Here is a 27,447-nt window from a genome sequence, read left to right on the forward strand (position 1 = left end):
ATACAAAGATAAAATAAAGATGGATCATCAGCTACAGTGGGGTACAGAAAACAGGCAAGGTGCTCTCTCCAATTGGGATTTTCCCAGATATGCACCCTAACCTACCAGAGCTTCCCCATCTGCCTCCATCCCTCTCCTCCACCTCCCATCAGCATGCTACATCTCTGCCACGCTTCTCTCCTTTACACAGCAAGAAGACACAAAGGGGATCTAGTTCACAGAATTATAGGCAAGAGGGTCAAAAAGACCTGACAAACTCATCTCACCCATTTGCCTGCCTTAAAGCTATCTGAAGCATCCCCAGCCTTCAATAAAACCCTCACTGGTGGAGGGTAGGCTCTCAGTGCTTGCCTATGCCTGCAGACAGAAGGTTTTCCCTTGTGCCTAAATTAAATCTCTCACACTGCAGTTTGATTCCAATCCCCAGCAGACACAGACAGCAGAATTCTCCCTTTCCACAGCTACTTCTACCCTTTTCAAGACTATTATCCTCTTTCCCTTCAGTCTTTCCTCCTTGAGAAAAAGAGTCAAACCACCTCATAGAGCTCACCTTCGCTCACCATCAGTGTGGAGGCATCACACCAAACATCTTTGTCACATCATCCTCTCCCACACATATGCTCACACATTCCCACACTCGCGTACTGTACCAGTCATCCTGTTTGAACACAGAGCAGAGCATCCCGGACATGTACCACTCACTCCCTTTGTTCACATTTCTGCCCCTTAATGGCTCAAATCATGCACTGATCCTCAGAGCTGTTTTCCCAGCTCTTAGGAAAGGGGAAAGTAGAAACTGGGAAGACCCTGGTGTCCTGGCTTAAATCTACACGTCCTTTAACAGAGCAGTAAGCAGTGGCTGGGTAACAGGGCAGCTGTCACATTTGCTAAGCTGCCTTCATGGCAACAAGCCATTAAGCACTGCAGCTCAAAATAAGCACCAAACCCCTCAGGAACGCCTGGACACGCAGTATCCCAGACATGCACGGTGAGGGTTTCATTTCAGCTGAAGACAAGTGACTAACCTCAGCCCTGGTCTGTTCCTGGGGTCACTTGGTTAATGCCAGCGCAGCTCTTGCCTTTACACCGAAGGGTGAATGTGGCTCGGTATTACTCACGCCGAAGCACTGAATCCCACAACGGTTTTAAGCTCCCAGCCACTTGATCATGTTCCTCTCCCACGTCCCCTTCAGATGAAGAGATACAGGGTGATGCAGCATTTGCCTGCAGAAGAGTCACTGCCAGGGCTGTGCAGAGCTCGCTGGTTTCAGCTCGCGGGGGAAGAGCTGCAGACCCACGCTGCTGCAATCCCACTGCCTGGAGTTTTGTCGTAAGTTAAAGACCTGAGCGAATCCACAAGCACGGAGCAGGAACTCGGCGGAGGGAAGCTGTCAGCTCTGAATATCTACCCAACTACCCGCTGGATCGACAGACAGCTGAAGCCGCAGACAGCCGCCAAGGAGGTGGGATGCTGGATGACTGCTTATTATGCTGAGCCAAATCCTCCTATTACTACCTCGTGTGCTACCTGTCTTCTTTTAATACATTCGAGTGTTGTCTCTCCTCGAAGCATGGAGCTGAAAGGGATTTCCTATCCCACTTGTCTCTGATTCCTTTCCTGTGTAGTTGTTTAAACACTAATCACTTATTTGCTGACGGGATGACTTCTTAGGTCAGCACACAGCACACAGCAATGGCAAACTCCATCACATCCCCCACCAAATTAACAAACCCTCTGCCTCCTGGCACCTGGAGCACATCACAAGCTCTATTAATAATCCCCTTCCCCAGCATAAATCATCTGTACACTGACACCAGGTCCTCTCCAAATTCAAATGAGGTTTAGCCCAAATTCACCCTGTGATGCATAATGACCTCATGTCAGTGATAAAACCCCACATGTTTTAAAGCAGGTGACTTCCAGCAAAGCAATGATGGAGAAGCACAATTCAGCCACCTCTGCTAAGAGGCCACATTTGAAAGGTAGCGCAATTCTTTTAAGAGGGAGCTGGACTGTGGGTTGTCCCATTTGGGTACCTAAGGGCAGCACACATCCTCTCTACTTCCTAATTGTATTATGAGAGAGAGTGGGAAGGGAAAACTGTCAGCCCAGATGGTTCATATCCTGTCTTCTCCAGGCTACCAAAGCTTGCTGAAGCTCAAGGGGACTCTATGGAGTTTAATGAAAAGAGCATCCCTGCTGAGCAAAGGAAAGACCAGCTTGTGGTTTACACAAGCCTATGGGCTGCCACAGACCTCAGGGAAAGGCACCCCTGAGAAAACACAGCATCTGCTCCTGCTGTGGAGATGGGTGAACCCCAAGCATCCCCAGCAGCACTTACACCGTACCAGTCCTCAGTCTCAGCACAAAGCTCTCCTGAGAGGAGCAGGAGTCCAGCTGGAATGTCCCTTCCTCACTCTTACTTTGGTCTCTCCATATCTGGAGAGATTCCAGTGAGAACAGCACAAATCCCTAGGAAATCTTAGGAAACATTCCCAGTTCAAGGGGCACAATCAGCTCCCAGGAGACATTCTACTCGCAGCAGCATCCCAGAGAGGACAGGGTGATGCAGGAAGAGGTGCCAACGGCACAAGGTCAGGAAGCTTGGGGAGGATTTGGACCTCAAAAGCCAGCTCAGCAATGTGCACCCTGGCACAGCTCTTGCATTGGGAGCAAGCGGAGGCTCCTAATGCTCTGTCAGGGAAATGACGGCACTTGGTGCTTTCTGTAGCACCCTTCAGGCTTGGGGTGCTGTGCAAATGGGAATGTGCGCAGCCTGCAAGGGTGCTGCAGCTGGAGAAAAGGAAGCAGAAAACAATGAAGTGATTGGCCCAAGGTCACAATTTTACTCACAGGCACAGAAACAGCTCTGGCTGTACAATCATAGGATGGTTTGGGTTGGAAAGGACCTTAAGATCACCCAGTTCCAACCCCTTGCCATGGGCAGGGACATCTCACACTAAACCATGTCACCCAAGGCTCTGTCCAACCTGGCCTTGAACACTGCCAGGGATGGAGCATTCACAACTTCGCTGGGCAACCCATTCCAGTGCCTCAGCATCTTCACAGTAAAGAACTTCTTCCTTATATCCAACCTGATCTTCCCCTAGCCAATACACTCAGATACACCTAAACTCTTCCCTAGACCCCTATAAAACTCGCAGTAGTTTCATGCCTTAAGACTTTGAGCTGGGCAAAACCAAGAACTTCCTTTCGGCAGAAAAGTCCAGCTTTTGAATCCAAGAGCTAACACCGCAGGAGAAGCAGCATTAATGAAACCTGAAAACTATTGTAAACCTGAGAACTGACTGTTCCCGAGATATGCAAAAGGCTTTGTTCTTATCCAGACTCCAAATCTCACGTGATAAACCACGGTAGAATATAAATGTTAAAACGTTCATCTCCAAATAAAGTGCTCTGGTCTTATCTAAGTGAAACGCTGCTATAATTTCCATTCAAATGTTGTCAGAACTGCTGCACCTTTACAAAATATTTTAATTCATTTACATTTTTCCAGGGGAAAAGCCCGCTGCTGGAAAACCTGGATCTGTTCCCTGTGCACGCAAGGCTCTACTGAGGTTTAAGACCTTAAAATAACCCACCTTGTCTCTGCATGCACTCTATGAAGTACACAGACCTCCCATAGCACAGGGCAATCTTTCCAGGAGGAAGAGCTTCAAGATCACACCAGACCTGCATGTTGATTCCCTTCCCACAGCCTGCTCAAGACATAACACTGAAAGTCTACTTTCCACACATTATTTCCTTAAGGTAAAAAGGGTTCCTTCTCCTCTGCTGCACACACAATGCTGGGATGTTTCCAGTTAAAAAAGGTATGTATGTTGTGAGTTGATATTGGAGCTCAGAAGCTGTTGTTTCTTTGGGAAGGAAGCACTCCATGAAAGGTGCCTTGTATTCATAACAATGAGATAACAATGATCAAAGCCTCTTGCAACATCCTGGAACATCATAGGGTACAGGGCTGCTCACTGTGTATACTCAGTGAGTTTTCAAGTCAGTTCTATAGTCTGCTACAATAGAGCCCACAAAAGCATACAGGTGCTGTACAACCCCTCCAGCTAATGGTTTGCTTGTCACTAAACACACCATGGCATGGACATAACAAATTCAGTGTCCATACAAGTTCTTGCCACCAGCACCTTTCAGCCTTAGCTAACACTAGGAACCAGAGCAGAACTCAGATGCTGAATTCCAATCAGCCCTGTCTCTGCAGATGAGGCTAGTAAGCAGTGGGAGAGAGACCAGAGATATACTCATACAGTCTTACTGTGGTCCTAAGTGCTGTAAGAAACGAGCTTTAAAGCTTGATTGACTTTATAAAGGCCAATCATGAACTGGTAGGCAGTAGAGACAACACGAGCCAAACTCAAACAGGACAAAGAGTGAAAGGTTCTCCTGTGCATCCTCAAGCTCCTGCTCTTTCCTTCCCACCTTTAAAATATTGCCAAGAGTGCCAAGAAACACTTAGAAAACACCACCATAAGACTCTTTATTCAGCCTGACTATGGCTTGCAATGCATAGTTTGAACACGTGTCTCTGCAGTTTCCTTTTGCACTTATTCTCTGTTAGCTGTTATGCAGGTGCAGCATTCCAGCAAGCCAATACAATCACAGTACCAAGCTAGGCATGGTAGAAAACCAAAGTGAAAGGAGAACCCCAAAAAACTTATCTAAATTCCTTAACTTAAGAAGTTTTAATCTTTCACGATGGTCAAACAGCAATCGTGCCAACTCAGTGCAAGGGCTGCCTTTGTCTAGCTGAATTTGCAGGGTCCAAGGGAAATGGGATGCAGACAAAGGGTCACATTTGAACTCCACCTGTTAACCTGGATCTGAACAGCTCCATCTTGGTTTAGGGATCTCCATCTCGAGAACCAATTAAAAACACAACACTTTGAGCCCCTAAATTTATTGAAATCAAGGCCAACTCCTTCCTTTCCAACCATATGAGCAGCTCTTAGGGCCCAGCTGAGGGAAACTCCGTCCTTGGCAAGTCCAAATCAGCTGCCTGGGCAGCAACACTCATCCTCCACAAGCCTTTCATGGTCCTTTTTCACTGCTAAGAAGCTGTGCCTGAACCAGGGTTACAAATATTTCAAACTGCCAGGGCCAAAGACTCCAGAAAGGAGATTTATAGCAATAAATAATATTAATGACACAGGCGGATGGAGCTTCTTGTCCTGAGAGCTCCAAAGGTACATGAAAAACTGCACTATAAATGTCACCACCGCAGACACCAACGATGATGAGATGCCACCTCTGGGGAAGGGAGGCAGCTTTGGCTTGCTCAGAATGACACTCGGTCAGGAAACTGAGGGTGGTACAACAAGGATACGGATGAACAACGCTCCACAGCATCACCGGACCCTAGGCTTTGCTTAGTGGGGGGACTCAGGAAGTATCCAGGCCCCAGCTTTCCACCCAGCATGGCCTAAGGACTCCTATTGATGCCCATGAGTTGACTCCAAGCTGGGAAATAAACTGAGTTGTGCAAATGCAACCTGACCAGCAGCCAGCAGAGTTGGAAAGAGGACAAAGGAAGCAATTTTAGGCCTAAACCCCAAAGGACCAGCTGAGAGGTTAGTTGCAGATATAATAAAACATGCCTGGGGAAAGGAAGCTGCATCCTCCCGCAGCCAAGCCCACTCTCAGATGCACGGATGATAAAGGGCTTACACGAACCCTGTGTTACCCAGATAACACCCCAAACACCTAGAGCTGAGGGAATAGCAGTATCTGGCTATGTCAAGTTAATCATTTTTCCCCCTAGCTGCTTAGTTAAATAATGCCAAGTGCTGTGTGAACATGAAGTCTGTTAGAGAAACTTCTGCTTTAACCACGCAAAGGCTCACATCTCTCTTCCCATACTGCCTACTTCCAGAGGAAGGATCACCAAAGGACCTCCACCAGCAGCACTTCAGGCTTTGCTTTAGGAGTATTCCTGCAGCAGAAATCACTTTATTTTCTCCAACCACACAACCTCCCCAGACTTTGTTGGGGTTGCTTGCAACAACAGCACCGAGTGCTTCCTGCGCAGAACAAAGCTCACCCATCAACCACCATGGTGGCCCTCACAGCCTCTGGAGCCAGACATTTGGGTGTCACCCTTGGACTGAAGGGAGAAACGTTGCTGCTGGCAGGATGCAGCGCTGCAGGCTCAATGGGCAGCAAGTTATAGAGATGCAGGAGATGGGTCCCATCTGCAGCACCTCCACACACCTCTAGAAGGCTGGCTACCACTCCTGGACAACACTAGCCCATCAAGCAACCTTCCTTCCTGCTTGGTTTCAAGCAAATCCCAACTTCCCTGGTGGGAAGAAGAGGAAGCAAAGACCCATGGAGGAAGATGGGCACAGAGACACCAGCATCAACACAACCAGCTCCTTCCAAGCGGGAACCCAAGTCCCACTTCTACCTTCAAGCAACCTTCAACCAGCACATGTCTACCAAGACCATAAGCCCGTTGCCTCTCTCAAGAGCACCTCAAGAGGGGTTGTACCTGACACGAGCCCATTTCACATCACTGGAGCAGCTGGGCCTGCACGGGGCCGGGCAAACACAACCAACGCTGTGTCTTTAAAACCACTTCAGTGCAGATGTTGTTTCCATGGTAACTAGTGGACCAAATACATTAGTGTTTCTAATAATAAACCAAACCTTCATCTTGGAAAATGTGATCCCCCCTCTCCCTTTTACCACCAGCACCCTTCCTTTCATCCTTTCCCCTCCCCTTTCACTGAATTAAGGCAGCATTTAACAAGCAAGGCATAATTAGTAAATAATTACAAGGGCCCAGTAACTCCCAGTGCCCAGGCAGATGGAGAAGCATTGGGTGGAGAAGGGGGGGTGGCTTTGCTCTATGAACCTGGGAACTATCCAAAAAGGGATGAACTACTTAAAAAAAAGGGGGGGAAATACATTATAAAGCACAAGGTGGAAGAAAAGAGCCGGAAAAGCCCTTTTTGACCACCCTGGTGTCGCCTTTGGCACCTTCCCCACTCTCTGAGTCCGGGTGCAGCCTCCCGGTGATAATTTCTAGGAATCTCACACTTTTCTTTCCCTCCATCCCAGACGCAGCTCCGTATTCACCAACAGCAGCCAAAACTTCACAACTCCTCCCTTCCACCCTCCCTTATTCCGGAGTGGGGACACTCCACGCACCCCCATCACCCAGAAAGTGTGGGGTAGCGAACAGGACCCCGAGGGATGGAGTGGGACACGAGTGGGATGCGGTGGGGATGGAAGAAGTGCGGGATGATTCCCCCCCCCCCCCCTTCCCAAAATGAGACACGTGTGAGGATTTAGTGCGTGGGGAGCCCACAGGAGGGAACACGCCCGGAGGGGGCTGCTCGCCCCACACGTTTAGCGGTATCCTGATCCAAAGCATAGGGAAAGAGGGATGGAGGAAAAGGGGGAAGCAGCGCAGCAGCAAGACGCGTGTCCCGTCGTGTATTCCCCCCCCCCCATCCCAAAAGGCATAAACTGCGGGCAGGTCGGGGAAGGGGAGAGGAAGGGCGGCGGTGGAGGGTGATGCAAAGCCTCACGGTGTGTGTCGCTACGGTCCCGGCGACACTGGGCTGCAGCAGGGCTCGGGGCTGTCCCCATCGTCCCCGGTCCCCGCAAGCCGCCCTCCGAGGATGCTCGGCTGCATCCCGGTGGTGTTCCCGTCCCTTCCTCTTTATTTTCCCCGGTCCCCCCCGCAACCCCATGTGTGTGTATGTGTGTCTATGTCCCCATCCCTCCCTCCTCTCCCCTCTGCTCCTCCCTCCGCGGCGGGACTCACCATGTCGGGGCTGAGCTGGGCTAAGATGGCGAAGGCGGAGAGCCGGTCACACAGGCACTTGGTCCGGGAAGCGTCGAGCGGGACCGTTCGGCAGCCGCGCCAGGACCATGCGCCGGGTGGAGAGGCGGAGGCTCTGCTGGAGGAGGGAGGGATGGGTGGATGGATGGGTGGATGGATGCAAGGAGGGAGGGATGGAGCGAGGGAGGGACGGGGCGGCGGAGCGGGGAGAGAGGGAAAGCGGCCGTCAGGGCGGGCGGGGAGAGGGCACGGAGCAGCAGGGGAGACCGCGCCCCCCCCCCCCCCCCAAATACCACCCTCCCCGGAGCTGGATCCTCTAGTCCCCGCCCCGCTCTGACCCCTCCATCGCTTTCCACCCATTTAAACGTTTCCCCTCCAACCCCCCCCTCGGGCTGCCCATAGCACCTCCCCATCCCTGTAGCCCACATAGCCCGTGCGCGCACACCCACTGTGTGGAGGCATAACCTTATAGCTTTGTGATGTACACCCAACATAAGGATGCATAATCCTATAACCCTGTCCCACATGTTATACACACCCCCTTAACCCTATAGCCCTGTCCCACATATGTTATAGATGCCTCTTTAACCCTATAGTCCTATTCCTTGTATGTTATACACACCTCCTTAACCCTATAGTCCTGCGATATGGCCCATCCCTGGCAGTGTTCAAGGCAAGGTTGTAAGGTGTCCCGGCCCATAGCAAGGGGTTGGAACTGGATGAAATTTAAGGTCCCTTCCAACCCAAATCATTCCACATTTTTATGATGGCATATGCCCCACTTAAGGACGCACAATCCTATAGCTCTGTCCCATATATATTATATACACCGCCTTAATCCTATAGCCTTGCCCCACTTATTCTGTATATGGATGCATAACCTTATGGATTTGCCTCACACACCCACTATGTGGATGCATAACCCTGTGGCATGCACTCCATGCATGGATAAATAATCCTATAGCTGTCCTACATAACCCAGATATACACCTCTCACCCTATAGCCTTGTCCCGCATATCCTAAATATGGATGCGTAACACTATAGAGTTGTCCCACACACGATACACACCTTACTTTCCCCATAACCCCATCCCTCATCCTATATACACCATAGCCCTGCTCCACATCCCATATAGAAGTGTCCCACCCATCTTGCCCCCTATATAGATGTCCCCCAGCCACATGGGAGTGCACCCCTTCCCCACATCAATTACCCCAACATATGATTCCACCTCTCCCCTACACCTTCCTCATCCCCCATAACTTCCCCCAATTACTCCCCCTTCCCTTGTTCCTTCCCTGGGAAGCTCTCTGGGGCTAAGATCCCCATATAGGCCATGACAGGACTGCCCTTGGATATCCCCTGCATCCCCACAGCTCTGGGCATGGCAGGAATGCCCCTGCTTCATAGCATGACGCTTGAAGGCATCAATGGGACAGAGACCCTGCTTTCTGATGGCATCTTTTCAGCCTGAGAAAGAGCAGCAGGGTGGGGAAGGAGTCATAGATGGGAAAGGCTCCATGTGAGGTTGGCCTTCATCCCATAGATGGGATGCCTCCATCAGGAAAGTTACTGCAGCTCCATCTCCATGTGAGCACCAAGGGCTAAGCCAGAAACAGGGGATCTTATGTTCTGGCTCGCATGACAAGGTACAGTCATCACCTAAAGAGTACAGTGATTTTCCACCCATTGCTTCTGTCCCTTGTCCAGATCACTCTCTGGAACTGTGGTCACACAGAGGGTGGAAATGAAGAGAGCAAGTGCAGAAATGCAGTGGATGGGGAGAAGGTCGGGATCTATGTGGATAACCTGAGCTTCACTGGAGCCTGGGATGTGGAAGCAGAGCCAGAGGGCCATATGCCTTCACTGGAGGAGCACGGGTGTAACACATCCCCTCTCCACATCTGACTGTCCTCTGAGGAAGGACCAAAGCAGGAATGCCAGCAGCAAGCTCAAGGCAGCTCCAGATGGAGCCAAGCTGCTCGGCAGCCTTAGGTGCATCACAGATGGCCTGAACTTCTCTATACTGCTGACTCCAATAGACCTGCCTTGAATTGCAGAGAAGGCTTTTGGAGGTCTTGACTCCGTGCACACACTGACACATTCCTCACACAACGAGACAGAGCATCCCTCCACCTCCGCCGTGCAAGAACGCGCTGGGTACCAACAGGGTAGCAGAGCATCAACACGTGCTGTTGATTGTGTTGTGATTATCTACTGGGATCCAGTTTAATACGTGACACTGAGCCTTCCCGAATTAGCTCTGTTTCAAATTAAAGCACTTTCCATAGCTAAATAAATACAGCCAAACTATTTTTACTGTAGAAGTTGTCAGCAACACACAGAACAGTTTTGCTTTCTTCCTGAATGTCTGGACCCTGCTGCATGTCAATGTGGTGGATGATGGGACATACATCTCTCTTCCCAGGAGAGTCAGCCCTGCACATGCTCTTCTGCTGAGCTAAGTCACATCATCCTGGGTTCAAAATGAAACGGGGGAAGTTCAGCTTGGACATAAGGAAGAAGTTCTTTACCGTGAATGTGCTGAGGCACTGGCACAGGGTGCCCAGAGAAGTGACGAATGCTCCATCCCTGGCAGTGTTCAAGGCCAGGATGGGCAGAGCTTTGGGTGACATGGTCTAGTGCGAGGTGTCCCTGCCCTTGGCAGGGGGTTGGAACCGGATGATCTTAAGGTCCTTTCCAACCCAAACTAATCTATGAGTCTCTGATTCTGTCTCACAGAGAATCTCAGGTCCAGGCATCATTCTTTGGCCTCTTCCACTCACCCATTCACCAACACCCTTCTTGGAAGGGACTAAGAGATCCAAGGCCAATCTCAGAGGGAATACGAATTCCCTGTTCTCCCCTATACGTACTGCCTGTACTTCCAAGAACTACATTAGCCAGTTCTGCTTATTCACTGTCACCAAGACAAATCCCTTATTTACACTGTGTGCAAATAAAGACAAATGCTCACACTACCAACCAGTTCTGTGTTCTCCTAGAAAGTATTCATTTAGCTTGACAAGATCTATTTTGCGTAAGCTGATTACTATTAATTTCTCTGTTTTAATGAGCATGCTATTATTCAATTATAATCATAATATTACCCACAATCCCTTCACCTTTGGATGGTGCGTTATTGTGCCTAGGACATATGTGAGGCAGGAGGCTCTGAAGTGAAGCTGCGGTGCTTAGGGACACACTCCTCTCTCCAGACTTCAGGAACACTTCCACCCTTCCTTTACAGAAGAGTAATGATCCCCAATTAGCCTTAACCTGTTCTTTTAACACTCCTGCATGCAAAATTCCTCTGTCTTGTTTCTCTTCAAAAGATTCCACTCAATTGGACGATGGATAGCATGTTTTCCAGCTGCTGGGGTAATGAAAAGTATTTCATTAGCCTGAGATGGGGATTAAGTAACCAGGCTCTCTTCCAACTACAGAATACAGGCATTTATTGCAATTTCTGCATTATTATAAATAAAACTATCATTTCTAGCTAGTAACAACGCAATGCCATTAGGATTTATTTGGGGTTTACTATAAATTTAACTTTTGATTTATTTCAACCACAGTGAAAGCCTTACTTTCAATTTTTCCTATCTTTCTCAAGCTTTTACTTTATATTGTTTGCAATCAAGTTACCCTTCATCTGTATCTCTACAACAGCTTTTACTTTGCCTCTAAAGAAGACTGCTGTTGGGGTTTGCAGATAGAATCATAGAATCATAGAATGGTTTGGGTTGGAAAGGACCTTAAGATCACCCAGTCCCTACCCCCTGCCATGGGCAGGGGCACCTCACGCTAAACCATGTCACCCAAGGATTGGTCCAACCTGGCCTTGAACACTGCCAGGGATGGAGCATTCACAACTTCCTTGGGCAACCCATTCCAGTGCCTCAGCACCCTCACAGTAAAGAACTTCTTCCTTATATCTAACTTGAATTTCCCCTGTTTCACTTTGAACCCATCACCCCTTGTCCTATCACTGTAGTCCCTGATGAAGAGTCCCTCTCCAGCATCCTTGTAGCCCCCTTCAGACACTGGAAGCTGCTCTGAGGTCTCCACACAGCTTCTCTTCTCCAGGCTGAACAGCCCCAGTGTTCTCAGCCTGGCTCCATACAGGAGGTGCTCCAGCCCCTGATCATCCTCGTGGCCTCTTCTGCACTTGCTCCAACAGCTCCGTGTCCTCCTTATGCTGAGGACACCAGAACTGCACACAGTGCTGCAAGTGGGGTCTCAGGAGAGCAGAGCAGAGATTTGTAATTTTTTCTTCTTATTATTATGATTACTATTACTACTATTGCTATTACTAATACTATTACTATTTCATTGAGGTTTTTTTTAGTGCTCTACTTATCTTTTTCATATATGGCTGTGTGGATATCTACAAAGGTGCTCTTAAAACATCTCCTACTTATCCTTAACGTTTTCTTCCTAAGGAGGTTTTTGCAACAAACAGACATGCTGAAAGCTCTCATTCTTAAAGCATCAAATACATGCACGTTGACACACACGTACACCCCCTGCCCCCAGGCAATTTGAACTTTCTTGAAATGTGTGAATAGAATTGCCTTAACATCGCTTTCAGTGCTGAAACCCAGCTTTGTTCATTTCCCAGCTTTCAGAGTAGATGAGGACAGATCTGGGCCATGCATCAACAGAAGTAACCTCATCAAAAAGAAGGAATCTGAAAGTCGACCAAACCAGGAAAAGCCCAGGGGAGGTATCAGCAAACAAATAACACTCCCTAGGTGCTGTGCCTGGGCTCACACTCTCATGGTAGAGATGCTGACAGTACAGCAGTGAATGCAATATCAGAACAAAGTCTATCCAGGGCCAAAGCCACACTTGGCACAGTCTGATATCCATTTCTAGATGCACATACAGAAAAAGGACATAACGATATCTAGGTGGAAAGCAAAAGAGAAAACTCTCACTCTTCTAAGTCCCAGTCTGATGCCTGCTTTTCTATCCCATTGGATTCAAAGAAATCAAACGAATCAAAGCCATCCAGTTTTTACTTGAAAAGCTGCTATAAATCCTATGAAGGATGGGTGCTGTGGGACATGCTGAGTCAGAAACATGGTATAAATCACCTCAGAATAAGTCCAAGTATGCCATTTAATAGAAAATGGAAATCTGGCCCTCATTACTAACAGTGATTATTAATTGATGATTATCAGTTATTAAACTACTCAGAATATTCAGATGCTCTAAAAAGCATGTCCATTCCTCTGGTCTTAAACTCCTTAGATGAATAACTCTTCTCTCAACCTTTCCTTTCTCTCTACAAATCTATTTAATTACCTATCTCATTGCCTTGCAACCCTTTTTATATGAACATCTCTGCACCCTTTTGGGATGTAGCTTGGAGATGGGTTGGGGAAATGTGATAGGACAAGAGGGGAATAGGTTTGAACTAGAATAGGGTAGATTTAGGTTAGATATTAGGCAGAAGTTCTTTACTGTAAGGGTGCTGAGGCACTGGCACAGGGTGCCCAGAGAAGCTGTGACTGCCCCATCCCTGGCAGTGGTCAAGGCCAGGTTGGACACAGGGGCTTGGAGCACCCTGCTCTAGTGGAAGGTGTCCCTGCCCGTGGCAGGGGTTGGAACTGGGAAAGCTTTAAGGTCCCTTCCAACCCAAACCATTCCATGATTCTTTGATTTGTGGATAGGAGAACATGACAGGGGAGCCAACAGCCCCTTTTCACCGTCCATGTGCTACCATGTGGCAAGAAGCAGGCAAACCTCAGTCTTTAGAGATCTGTTTGAAAGGTTTCTTGTGTATTGCTCCATCACAAGGGCTAACCAATGCATCATCTATAGGTTTGTGCATTGCTTCGCTCAGGCAAGGTGCCAGCATTGCCTTATTCCCAGTGTGGATATGCTATTCTGAACCCTCCTTCAAGTCTAACTTCTGGATTCAGCCTGTGTTTCTTTGGTTTAAAATTAATCTTGAGTCCATACGGTTGCTGAGAAACTCCTAAAAAAGCACAATTCATTTGAAACTCGAAAGCTTCAAAATCACAGCTGTACTGATGTGAAATCAACGTGAAAAATGGCAATCTTGTGATTTTAGGTGGTCTCATTCATAGTTTCAGTGTTTGAGCCTGTTCAGTGTTAACTGCTGCAGATGATATATTCAATACCACCAAAAGACATCTAATGGAATCTCTCCGTGGTCCAGGGAATCACATCAGAGGGAGTTTTGTTCATGTTGGATGCAGACAGCATTCTGCACATGGGCGTGTAGGTTCAGCAAGCAAGTATTACCAGCAGCCTCATAGTTCAGGGAAGACTTGAAGTCCTAAAATATTCAAATCACTGAATTTTGTAATATAAAGTTGGCTCCGCTGGGATCTGCTCAAGTTACAAAACAGAGATATTACGAAATGGGCATATTGCATATTTGAATGTAAAATACTTTCTTCACGGACCTAATTAAAAGCTGTAGAATTAAATGCGATATTAATGAACAGGTCCATAAGGGAAGGCACATGTGTGTGCTGGCATGTGCATGGCTGTGCATCTGTAGATCAATCCCAAGCCTTTGTATGCTCAGCAAAAGCTTTAATTCTGCAGAAAAATACACTGGGTTTGTAGTGGAAAACATGGGCTCAGAGCTCAGTGGAGAAGAAAAAGAGCAGAATTTGAGTTATTCACAAATATTGAATCCAGGTACACTAATAAGGAAGCAGAATTATTTCCATGCAGTCTCAAGAGGGGACGGAAGATGGAGGAACTTTACTAAAGGGAAAACGTGGGCAGAATATTAGGGAACAGTGCAGTGAGACTAATTGCAAACCAGTCAAAAAGGAATTGTAGAAATCCCCCAAGCAGACTGGTGTAAAGAATATTGTACTGGGAAGGGTAGCAGGAAACCTGACAAATCCTTTCTGTCTCCAATGTCTATGGTCAGATTTATCTCCAGTGTGATTCCAATGATGTTCCACAAGATAATGTTTCACCATGAGCATGAACACTGAACACTTGATGGGGAAAAGCAATTAAGCACTGTCTTGTAGATTTAAATAGGAGCTAAGCACATGCTTAAGGACTTTCTCAAATAGAAATGTTATTCTGAATAGGAATTTGCACAAATGGAGAGCCTGTGTTGCGGGAAGAGGCAGGGATCATAGAATCACAGAATGGTTTGGGTTGGAAAGGACCTTAAGATCATCCAGTTCCAACCCCCTGCCATGGGCAGGGACACCTCACACTAAACCATGTCACCCAAGGCTCTGTCCAACCTGGCGTTGAACACTGACAGGGATGGAGCATTCACAACTTCCTTGGTCAACCCATTCCAGTGCCTCACCACCCTCACAATAAAGAACTTCTTCCTTATATCCAAGCTGAACTTCCCCCGTTTCAGTTTGAACCCATCACCCCTTGTCTTATCACTACAGTCCCTGATGAAGAGTCCTTCTCCATCATCCTTGTAGCCCCCTTCAGATCAAAAAGAGGTTGTAAAAAATGGGTTATTATATTTGAGACTTAAGTAATACAAACAACCTCCAGAAGTTTCTTCCACCCTCAGGGATTCTGTGATTTTCTGCTGCTTGCTTCACATGGACCATTCACCCCCTTACTAACCAAGCAGGTCATGCAAGTACTTGGCGTGGCTCCAGCTGGCAGATTGATTATTAATTTGGAGAACGAACCAGAGATGAAGTCAAAGTTAATCCTTTTTGTGGGATTCCCAAAAGCAATTTTCATTTCCAGCCAAAGGCTGCCCCAGAGCGTCTCTCAAACACTTTGGCTCTGCACAATAGCTCGGCATGAAAAAGAAATGTACAATCATTTTCTGCAGCAAGCGTGTGAGAGTCATCATTACTGCAGGACCTCAGGGCTAGATTAAAAAGGGGATGGTGCCTGGGAAAAAGGGACATGAAAAGGTTTACACCTTTTGAATAACAATAAAAAATGCTTTAACGTTATATTTATCTACATAGACTATAGATATAATTGATATAATATTTAAATAATAACAAAATCGTTGGTTTGCTGCTAAAACAGCCATAAGGGATCTCATGCCAGATAGGTAAATGCTGAAACAAATTGAACACGGCACTAAATACGGGCTAAAATCAATCTCTAACACTCTAGCTGCTTGGGAAGTTTTGGATGCTGTCAGTGCCAAAGGAGTAATTGTGCTCTGGTTAGTTTAGACCTTCCTAAGAAGTGAATAAAAGTCACAAAGCTCTATCACAAGGGTCATGCTATTATCCAAGAGATAATTCATTCTTTTTGTGATCAATTCACTGATTCAAAGCCAGGCTGAGCTCTCAGCTATACTACTGAACACCCCGTGAGACATCTCACACATCCAGGAAGACAGTCAGGGCTTACTGGAGCAAAACATATCCTCCTAAAACCCCTATGCACTCCTGCATCCCTGAATTTGAAGTGTAGCACCAGTTTGGAGACATCCATGTAACCTAATCGGAAAACTGAAGCTCCAGTGCAATAACTGTTTCTTATTACACCTGATCTCAGTGTACAACAAGCGTAGGAAAGGAATAGTGCATCATCAACCTCATTTAGCTCACAGCCCAGAAAGCCAGCCATATCCTGGCTGCATCATGAGAATCATGGCCAGCAAGTCAAGGCAGGGGATTCTCCCCATCTACTCCATTCTCATGAGACACCCCCTTCAGTTCTGCATCCGACTCTGGGGCAACAGCACAAGAGGGACGTGGAGCTGTTGGTGTGAGTCCAGAGGAGGCCATGGAGATGCTGTGAGGGCTGGAGCAGCTCTGCTCTGGAGCCAGGCTGAGAGAGCTGGGCTGGGGCAGCCTGGAGAAGAGAAAGCTCCTGAAGGGGAGACCTTTTTGCAGCCCTTCAATGCTAAAAGGTGAGTTACAAGAAAGATGAGGGCAGACTTTTTAGTAGAGCAATAGAACAAGGGGTGATGGTTTTAACCTAAAAGAGGGTAGATTCAGGCTGGATCTAAGGAGGAAATTCTTTACAATGAGGGTGGTAAAATGCCGGCAGATGTTGCCCAGAGAGGTGGCTGATTTCCCATCCCTGGAAGCACTCAAGACCAGTCTGGACAGGGCTCTGAGCAACCTGAACTAGTTGAAGATCATGCTATCAAATACCTCATAGCAGCCTTCCAGTATCTGAAGGGAGCTTATAAGGGTGCTGAGGAGGGACTATTCATTAGGGACTGTAGTGACAGGACAAGGGGTAACAGGTTCAAACTTAAACAGGGGAAGTTTAGATTGGATATAAGGAAGAAGTTCTTTTAGGCTGAGAAAGTCGGGGCTGTTCAGCCTGGAGAAGAGAAGCTGCATGGAGACCTCAGAGCAGCCTTCTAGTATCTGAAGGGGGGCTATAGGGACTCTGGGGAGGGACTCTTCGTTAGGGACTGTAGTAACAGGACAAGGGGCAACGGGTTAAAACTTAAACAGGGGAAGTTTAGATTGGATATAAGGAGGAAGTTCTTTACTGTGAGGGTGGTGAGGCATTGGAATGGGTTGCCCAGGGAGGTTGTGAATGCTCCATCCCTGGCAGTGTTCAAGGCCAGATTGGACAGAGCCTTGGGTGAGATGGTTTAGTGTGAGGTGTCCCTGCCCATGGCAGTGGGGTTGTAACTGGATGATCTTAAGGTCCTTTCCAACCCTAACTATTCTATGATTCTATGAAGATCTCCCTGCTCACTGCAGAGAGTTTGGACTAGATGACCTTTAAAGGTCCCTTCCAACCTAAACCTTTCTATGCTTCTATGATGAGGAAACTCAGACACACAAAGGAGATGCAAATGGATACAGTCTCATAAGCGGGCACTACTAGAGCCCTGGGTTTGGAGCAAGCAGTCACTTCTGAAGTGACTGAGCAGCATTGCCAACAGTCACTAAATTTCACCCATGCATCCTTTGTATTCTTCACAAGAAGAAAACAAACCCCATGATCTCTGGAGCCACTCTGAAAATTTTTGCTCAGCTGCTGAGATCGTTCTGTCTCCTAATGCGCTCTGTTTGGCACTGATGCCTTTTTCTTACCCTACCCCAGCAGCACAGAGCTGGCACTGAACAAAACAGTTTTCTGCCGGTAGGAAGGAATCAATAATCATATTAGCAAGTATTATTAAATTAGCTCTTTAGAAAAAACAATGAAAATTGAAAAAAAAAAGGGGGGGGGGGGGGAAGTCTAATATTGATCCAGTTGGATCGTGTAAGGAAAATGAAATCAGGGCAGAAATATTAATTCTTTCAGAGGCCCCTTATTCAAGGTGTTTTCAGCTGATTTGCTTCAAAACTGACTTAAGAAAAATCAAGACAATGGTGATTTAAGAAACGATTCATAATCTGTGGAATATAGGGATATTTGGGATGTCCTCCAGGTTCTTTTTGTGTATGGGGGAGGGAGGGACAGGAAGAGAAAGCTACAAGGAGGTTAAAAGTAAAGCCTTTCCCAGCTGTGAATTCGTAATCACCGCTAACTGGATTTGAACATTTTGCAGGGGACAAGATAACCTACTATCTGGAAATTAGCCCCAGAAAGAGACAGAAACAGCCCATACGCAGCATCCAGTCTGAAGCCTTAATTACCATAAACAATGTTAAAATGCACAAAGAAATACATATCGCCACTGAAATAAAGCATATGGCTGGCTAAATACCCTTAAGATTATCTGGAGATAATCTTTTCAGGCACCATAAGTACAGCTGACACTGAGCTGTAACGACTCTCATCAGAAGGCCACGCCATCCCACCGGAGAGGAAGCTCAGCACTTCCCAACATCGTCAGTCTCCTGGGCTTTGGACTCTGTTGTTTGAAATCCAGAGCATGTGGTTGATAATTAATGAGCTCTTTCCCCCTGTACATCCCTGCTCCACAGCTCCAGCAGAAGGCCTGAAATGCAGGCATAGAATCATAGAATGGTTTGGGATGGAAAGGACCTTACAATCATCAGGTTGCAAACTCCTGCCATGGGCAGGGACACTTCACACTAGACCGTGTCAGCCAAGGCTCTGTCCAACCTGGTCTCGAACACTGCAAGGGATGGAGCATTCACAGCATCCTTGGGCAACCTGTTCCAACACCCCACCACCCTCACAGTAAAGAGCTTCTTCCTTATATCTTACCTGAATTTCCTCTGTTTCAGTTTGAACCCATCGCCCCTTCTCCTACCACTACATCATCTCTTGCAGATGAAACTTGCACCATGCCTTGGTCTCTGAAGACCTGCCTCTGTACTAGGAAAGGTGGGGTGGGAGAGAACTTCATCACTGGGTCCATACCCAGTGATTCCATTGTTCTTCTAATTCCCTGCCAGATTTCCTTTCCAAAGGCAGCCACAGGATACATATTTCATTGGGATGGACCCCCAGAAGGACAACTCTGCCCCTTTATCCTACCCAGTAAACCACTGAACAACCCTGACTGTGAAAGTCGAAGTTTTGATACAAAAGACCTGATACCACATAGAAAAGAGAAATATATATAGAGAATAAATAGCAAAACTGAAGACACTGCTTGTGTCCTTGGTCTTTAAACCAAATACAAATGTGAAAATCGCTGCGAGGTGTCACAGTATTCATGTTGCAGAGGAAACCAGTTCAACAGCTCCTGCACGTCGAACCTGGGGAAATATTCCTTCCCGACCAGCAGTTAATAATACAGATCTGATCTCTTCCACAGCATCACAGCCCAGCTTACACACATCAGGAATTTGGCTTGAAATACCAGGAGAATTTGTTTTCTTTTCATATCTGAGATCTTTTAGTCTTGTGGATTTTCACCTTTAAAAGGATGACATTTTCAAGGTCCTCTACAGAACCCTGCGAAATAGAAACAGAAAAGCCTACAGCTCCCTGTAATCCCATGACTTCATGGCTTTAAGAAAGAGAAAAATCATCCTCAGATTTAGCTACACTGCAAACACTGGTATCATCAGGTCTGCTCACCTGTCAGTGACTGCAGAAGATGACCTTGGACTACCTTCCACAATAAATCAGAGTTTTCTCTGTCCAATGCTCTACACTCTGCTCTTAAACTTGCTATTGCTAAAAGCTCCATTACAGCATTTCTGGTATCTCTCCAATATAAGATGCTCTGGCCATAACTTCTAATCTTATTCTGGGGCAAAGCTGCCTCGTTGGAGCTTTTCTGCTACACCAGAATAACAGAGCAATAAATAGCTCCTTAGATATCAGGATTGTTTAGGGATGAAGGTGAAAACAGGAGCTATTGTAAACAGAGGTTGGGACTTGCTGAAGTTGACTTTCCTGAGTGAAGTGTACCACTGGGACAAGTGGGGAACAGAAAGATGAACAGTGAGTCTCATTAACATATAGGGCTCCTTTCCAACAAAGGACAAGGTGAAATCAGTGAGTGATATATCTGTCTCCCTCCCACCCCTACATGACATTCACAGCTGCTTATCCAAGCTTTGCAGGACTGTTCTCTCCAGGAGCAGCTCCTCGGGTGTCCTTGACTAGAGAGAGCTTGCATGGAAGTGTTTTGGCAGGTCTTGCAAAGCAAAATCGGGTGCCAGAACTGTGCTGGTTGGGCTGTCACCCATTTGTGCTACCCTGAACACCCTCCTGAAGCTGCCTGCTCTAACAAACGTGTAGAAAGAGCGTGTTTTCCATCTAGACATGAAAATGTCTCAGTTTCTGTATCAGTTTTCCAGCTGTAATTTCTCAATTACCATGAGATGCCTGACACGTTATAAGCTTGTAGCTTGTTATGCACTTAGTCCCTCTCATGCTAGGAAGACTCAAACTGGATCATGGTACAAAAGATGGGATGGACTCAGCTTTTCTCTTTCAAAAAGGATGTGGCTCTTCATTAGGGATTGTAGCAACAGGACAAGGGGTGATGGGTTTAAACTTACATGGGAGAAGTTCAGGTTGGAGATAAGGAAGAAGTTCTTTACTGTGAGGGCGGTGAGGTGCTGGAATGGGTTGCCCAAGGATGTTGTGAATGCTCCATCCCTGGCAGTGTTCAAGGCCAGGTTGGACAGAGCCTTGGGTGACATGGTTTAGTGTGAGGTGCCCCTGCCCATGGCAGGGGGATTGGAACTGGATGATCTTAAGGTCCTTTCCAACCCTAACTGTTCTATGATTCTAAGATGCTATGATTTCAAACCAGGCTTTAACCTATCCGTGGTGCAGGCAATCCTCTCTGTCTGCCTTCTCCAGCAACCAGTGATGATCATTTTGGAGAAATAGGGAGTTTCCCAGTTACACAAAAAACAATATTCAATGCCCAGAAGTGATAAGCAGCAGTCTTGTCACATGTACTGAACACACGTCAGGGAAGAGCCTCAGAGGAACCGAGTGCATTAGCAGAGAACACTCTTCTCCACACCTGGACCTCATGGCCCCATGCTTAAATCTCATGGGAAAGGAGGCTTGGGAAGTGTGGTGAAACAAGGTAGTAAATGCTTTTGCTTAATGTACCAGATGCCAAAATAAATGTAAGACATTGCAGCCAATGGTTAACAAGCTGGAACTGCTCCCTTTGGTTAGTCAAGGATGTACAAATGTGTTTGGTTTTAAGGCAGGGAAAGCAATATAGACATCTGGTAGGAGATACCTCACATCCTCTTTAAGGTATGGTTGGGCTGCCTTAGGTATGGAAGCATCCATGTCTTGTTTGCCATTCAGCACTTCCACCTTCTTAGATGACCCCAAAAGAGCCTAAAAGGACTCAGAGCTTCACAAAGCCATAACCCAGAGGTCAGGAAAGCAGAAGGATAGTTATCTGGCATGGGGAGACGACCACAACCATCATCCCATGGTTGCTCACACCAAACCCTAGGAATGATAGAGCACTAGGCTTGTCCAGCTGGAGAATTTGAACATTATAGAATCAGAACCAATCAAGTTGGAAAAGACCTTTAAGATCATCAAGTCCAACCATTACCCCAGCACTGCCAAGGCCGCAACTAAACTATGTCACTGAAGGCATCATCCACATGGGTTTTGAACACTTCCAAGGATGGTGATACCACCACTGTTCCAATACCTGACCATCCTCCCTTTCCCTTTTCAGCCTTACTCTCTGAAACGGCCCTAGCAATCCCTATGCTCTTCCAACTTTTCATGGCAAAGTCAGGGATGCAGAGACACAGCCTGCCTCTTGTCTGCCTATAAACAGCACTTCACAGAACAGCAAACAAACACTGCTCCCGATGTCTCAGCCCTGTCTGGAAGAGTACAGGAGGCTCCAGGGCCAGGTTGGGAAGAAGGATGGCTCTCTTGCCACCAAAACACTAGCTCCAGGGTACAGTGCTTCTCAGAAGCCTAAATCAGAGACTGTTAATGGCTGAGTGCAGGGCTAGCGGATGAAGAGACAAAGAAGAATAAATCAGGCAGATGACAGAGGGGCTGGGAATAGGAGGAGGTAGCAGACGGTAAAAGAAATTAAATCAAGAAGGCAAATTAAGGTGCTGCAGGCATAGATGAAGATGCTGGATTAAAGATTAACCGTAACCAAGTGGGAGATGCAGTCCTTTAAAGGTACAGATTACTTCAATGCACTTAGCAAAACCCCACACAAATCTCCAAAGAATAAAGTCCTCACAGATGCAAGTGGATCATAGGAACATATAGCTGGGAACCCTGGATAGCTTCATGCTCCAGTGTCTCCAGATGAAAACAGGCATTAAAAGCAGAGCAAGGGCAATCACCTTAGAAAATGGAAAGTCCTGCGCTGGCTGAGGCAAAGGGTGCAAAAAGTCCTTTGGGAAGCTTTTGGCACTGTACAAACACGTTATGGGGGTATTTTGAAACCAGTCTGTACCCATGGGAGCTGCTGATCCCTTTGGGGCTGCCTGTTCACTGAGCATTTCCTAATTCATGTCTTGCCAAATAGCTGCAAAGGAATGGCGGGTGAGATTCAAGCTCACCTCTCACACCTCAGCGCACATCCCCATCAAACTGCAAACAGGTGAAGCAGGTCACCTTCCAGCTCAGCCACTGGGCACAGAAGATACATGTCCCATCATGGCACATTATGCATTTGTAACCGTTTCACAGCATCACTCTGGGATCGCTGGGGTGAAGGTTGCTTATGCATTGCCACCCCTTTTTAACATAAGCAACTCAGTTTATGCAGTGGTGCATCTAAGATGTTGCTTCTCTTTGTCAGGGACTGTAGTGATAGGATAAGAGGTGATGGGTTCAAACTGAAACAGGGGAAGTTCAGGTTAGATATAAGGGAGAAGTCCTTCACTGTGAGGGTAGTGAGGCACTGGAGCAGGATGCCCAAAGAAGTAAATGCTCCATCCCTGGCAGTGTTCAAGGCCAGGTTGGACAGAGCCTTGGGTGACATGGTCTAGTGTGAGGAGTCCCTGTCCATGGCAGGGGGGGTGGAACCGGATGATCTTAAGGTCCTTTCCAACCCAAACCATTCTGTGATTCTATAGAGTAAGGAGGGTGCATGGAAACTAAATGGGGGTCACAGGATTCACTGTTGAAAAACCCTGAGGCATTCTTATCATTTCTTTCAAACACACTAACAAAGCTCTCCTGGGCAACACAGACTTGTAATGATAGTAACAGCAGGTTACTTCGGGCTGTATTAACCTGTCTGTTATGGTCCAACCCTGCTCTTTGGACAGGCAGAGCTTTGAGCCTCTATGTTATCAACACAACTGCCCCATGATCAGAAACATCAAAACCAAAACCCACTTCAAGCCTCAAGCTGGATGTCAGCACGCTCTGAGGAGCAATTAGGATGTCAGGGAGCAGGGAAGAGTAGCAAAAGGCACACACATAGGGATGCTGGTCTCTAGATGAGAAGGTTTAGTCATTGTGAGTTCATCTCACTGCACTTCTTTCTCTGACGGTGCTTTCCTTTGCTCCTTCCTCTCTCTTTGGCCTCCTTTTCCTCTGCACTCTGCAAAAGGAGCATTTCATGGAAGCAGAGCAGCCGAGAGCAGCCGAGCTCAGAGCCCTTTGAATGCATGGAATGCCTCCTTTCCTCCCAGCTCCAATTTTGGAAAGCAACATCTGCCCATTCCTGAAGGTCATTTTGATCCTGGTTCAGGGATGCTGCATTGCTGCTCGCCACCTCCTCATTGTTATTCTGTGCCTATAGCCACTATAGATGTCCTGTCACATTATATGCTAGTTTGTTACAGGGTTTGGAAGGGAGGGCGTATATAAAGTGTAAAGCAAACCACAAAAGCCCACCCTGGTATGACCAGTGTGATTTCTGACTTGCATTATGTGGGTGCATAAAGGGATCTACAAGAGAGTTTGCTTTGGATTTACATTAGCAGAGGAGGAGGAAACCTCTGTGAAATCAAGATGATGCTAATGCAGTGAGGGGGCTGCTGCACTAGGGGCTAAATAAATGCTAATAAATAATGCTGATGTTTAAAATCCTACCCTGTCTCCTTGAACAACCTGTCCCAGCCCTCTGGGGTGCTGATCAGATGCTTTCCCACCAGGGGATCGATGTAAACAGCTCCCATGCGGGCAGGACTGGGATCAATCAGAGGCAGAGGGTGAGATCCTTCTGTGGGGCTGCACTGCTCAGCTGGGATCAGAGCAGCAAGCACAGAGGAGGCTGGATTCTGCTCCAAGCCACGCTGCTGGGGATGGTACCTTGACCCACTTTGACATGCGTGACATCAGTGAGGATGCAGGGATGCAGAAAGCCACAGATATCACAGCTCATGGAAATCAGGGCGCAATGGAACAAACTTCCCTCTTCCAGCCTGCTGAAAGCCTGGGTGTACTGGCAAGAGGCTGAAACACAAATCAAACTCCAGACCTGCAAAGCTGGCAGCGGTTTTCCTGCTGGAATATTTCCCTGCCCTGCAAGCCCAGTGTGGACGGTGTGACTGCAGTCAGGTCTGCTCTAATTCCCGCTTTCCCAATGGATGTGGCTGGGAGGAAAGGCACGCCTGACCTGCAGCCATGGCATCCCGGCGCTGTGCAAAGAGCAGGAACAAGGAGCGGAATGACACGGATCTGCCTGTGCTTTCCTTAGGAAAGCAGGTCACGGGGGAGGAGGGGGAGCTTTGCTGCTGCAAATGTATTTAACTGGAGCTCGGCTGGTAATCAAACACTCTGCCAGCCCCTGGAATGCAGGCGAAGAGGGATTGCTATCAAAGTCTTTTAAACCCACTTTCTGCTAATGAAAATGGCTTTCAGAGCTGGTGGAAGCCTCTCTCCTCCCAGCAACACTTCTTCATTAGGCTTTATCCTCCTTCCTCCCCCATCCTGCCTTACCTCTGCATCTGGGCAACGCAAAGGACAGAGTGTTCCCTAAGGAAGGCAGAGAGCGGGCTTGATCTCGCGCTTCCATCAGCATCCTTACCCTCAGCAAAACTGCTTGTCCAAATTGGACAGATGTTGCAGCATCTGTGCAAGCTCGCACTTGACTGTCTGCTGTGTTTTGTGTGCTGAAGTTCAGCTGAGCTGCAGTGACGGGGTTTGGAGGAGCTCAAAGAGTATTCATTCAATGGGGGGTTTCTGATTTAGTAGGAAGAGGTGGAAATACTCCTCAGCTAATTAAATACTTGTCAATTATAAGCGGCACAAACGATGACTGTGCTGGATAAAGCAATTTATACTGAAATGTGTCTGTGCTGTCCTGTCTGTGGTTTGCAGCTCCATCCCTGGCAGTGTTCAAGGCCAGGTTGGACAGAGCCTTGGGTGACATGGTCTGGTGTGAGTTGTCCCTGCTTATGGAAGGGGGATTGGCACTGGGTGGTCCTCAGGTCCTTTCCAACCCAAACCATTCTATGATTCTGCTAGTCAAAGGCACTGAGTTGTGATTCAGCCTTCCACAGAGCCTGGAGGGAGCAGGATTGGGTCTATAGCTCCCAAGCTGGGAAACTCTGAAGCAGCACTGAGACTCACTGAGATCATGGGTATTAAGCTGATAACAACAAAATACACTCACAACCTTCCTGAAACTCTCTTTTCTAAAGCCCAGGGGAGGCAAGGGACATGGGAATAAGCCAGCTTGTATCACCGTCGCAGATGAAATGCAGACTCTCAGAAGGAAGCTTTTATCCTCTGGCTCAGCAGAGCTGCACAATGCCAGGGTGTTGTCTCCAAAAGCCAAGCTGGGAGCTGGAGCCAGGAGTCATAAAAAGCCTGGGCTGGCAGAGGGTGAATAAGGGGGTTTCCTGCTCCTGCAGCTCTCTCCATCCCATCTGGAAAGGGGAAGGAGAGGGGAATGTCCAGAAGATTGAAGCAAATGGGCATCAGCAATTGAAATTTCAGGGGCTGTAGTGATAACAAGGGGTGATGGGTTTAAGCTTGGACAGGGGAAGTTCAGGCTGCAGATAAGGAAGAAGTTCTTCCCTGTGAGGGTGCTGAGGCGCTGCCACATGCTGGCCAGAGAAGCTGTGGCTGCCCTCATCCCTGGCACTGTTCAAAGGAAGGTTGGACAGGGCTTGGAGCAAGCTGCTCCAGTGGAAGGGTTGCCTGCCCATGGCAGGGGGTGGAACTGGATGAGCTTTAAGGTCCCTTCCAACCCAAACCATTCTGTGTTCCTATTAAATGAGAGTTTCCCAGATTTTCTCTAAGCAATAAACAGCAGAGATTTTGGAGAGAAGGAAGTTTCTGGAGCCATCAGGGAAAGGAAACCAGTTGGGGAGAGATCAAAGGGGGTCCAAGTGTGAGTAGAGGGGTGAAGTTTAAGAGGACATTTAGTTTCATACTCAGAGGGCCTGAAAGGACAAAGGTTTGGAAACCACAGCACTAAGATGTGTGCTGCATTCTCCCCAGCACATCCAAATGCTCCTGCCAGCACTGCTGGCTTGTGAACCAAGCTCTTACACACACACTGAACAGTGAGTAGACAGGTAGGTTAAGACCAAAGTGATGAAGCTGCTGGTCCCAGCCTTCACCCACCCAAGGGTAACAGAATAAGTAGAGTGGATGTGACAGCTCCCACTCCATCCTCCCGTTTGATCCGTCTTCCTTTCCTGAGATGACAAGCGCTGTCAGAGTGAAGGAGCACTGTTCACAGGCTCCCTGGCCACCTCTTGTGATTGCTTTCTTAAGAAGGAGGCCAGGAGAACAAAGGTTCTCCTTGCAAGTCCTGTGTTCAGGGGACCGGAGAGCAAGTCCCCACGTGGCTGCAGCTTCAGAGCAGCAAAAACATCCTGAGAGTTACTGTCAGGTTTGCTGCATTTTGAAACCACCTTAACCATGAAAGCCCTAAAAGTGAAGCGATGCTGATAATTTGCCTTTTCTGTGCACCAAAATTCTCCTAAAACATCAATCTGGGTAAAGGCACTTGTTATAAAGGAACTTCAGAGCTGTAAGTGACCTAGAAACGGAGGGCTTTGTTCGGCTCCAGTTGCAACAACAGCACACTGAAGGCTGTGAAATACTCCAGCACAGACAGTAATAGGAGTCATGTAAGTCCTGTTTCACTGCGGCAACAGCTCTTTACTGCTGCTGAAGATGTAACAGGCAGGACAATCACAGCTGCTTCCCAGATCCCAGGAGGAGCCGGCAGCGCTGGCAATTAGCAAAAGCATCTTTTGTACTTGTAAACTGACTGAATTGGGTGGCAATGAACTGGGAAGTGGGGAAATGCCCAATGTCCTGATGCTGGTTCTAACAATACAGCTGAGACGCCGATTCCCGAGTGGAGGAAATGCAGCAGCCTCCAAGAAGTGGAG

General features: G+C 47.5%; 1 protein-coding gene across 2 annotated transcripts in view; it reads right to left on the reverse strand.

The window, feature by feature from the left end:
- The window catches only part of ADGRB1 (adhesion G protein-coupled receptor B1), a 285,153-nt gene that overhangs the window by 80,251 nt on the left and 177,455 nt on the right, over window positions 1-27,447 (reverse strand). For both annotated transcript variants that reach the window (XM_061447600.1, XM_061447599.1), the window contains exon 18: window positions 7,806-7,941. In XM_061447600.1, coding sequence (XP_061303584.1) covers window positions 7,806-7,941 — 136 coding nt within the window. The remainder of the gene's footprint in view (window positions 1-7,805; window positions 7,942-27,447) is intronic.

This window comes from Pezoporus flaviventris, unplaced genomic scaffold (assembly GCF_033815535.1).
Source record: "Pezoporus flaviventris isolate CSIRO_AGI_PZ_B2104156 unplaced genomic scaffold, CSIRO_AGI_Pfla_v1 ptg000007l, whole genome shotgun sequence".
NCBI classification, from domain to species: Eukaryota; Metazoa; Chordata; class Aves; order Psittaciformes; family Psittacidae; genus Pezoporus; species Pezoporus flaviventris.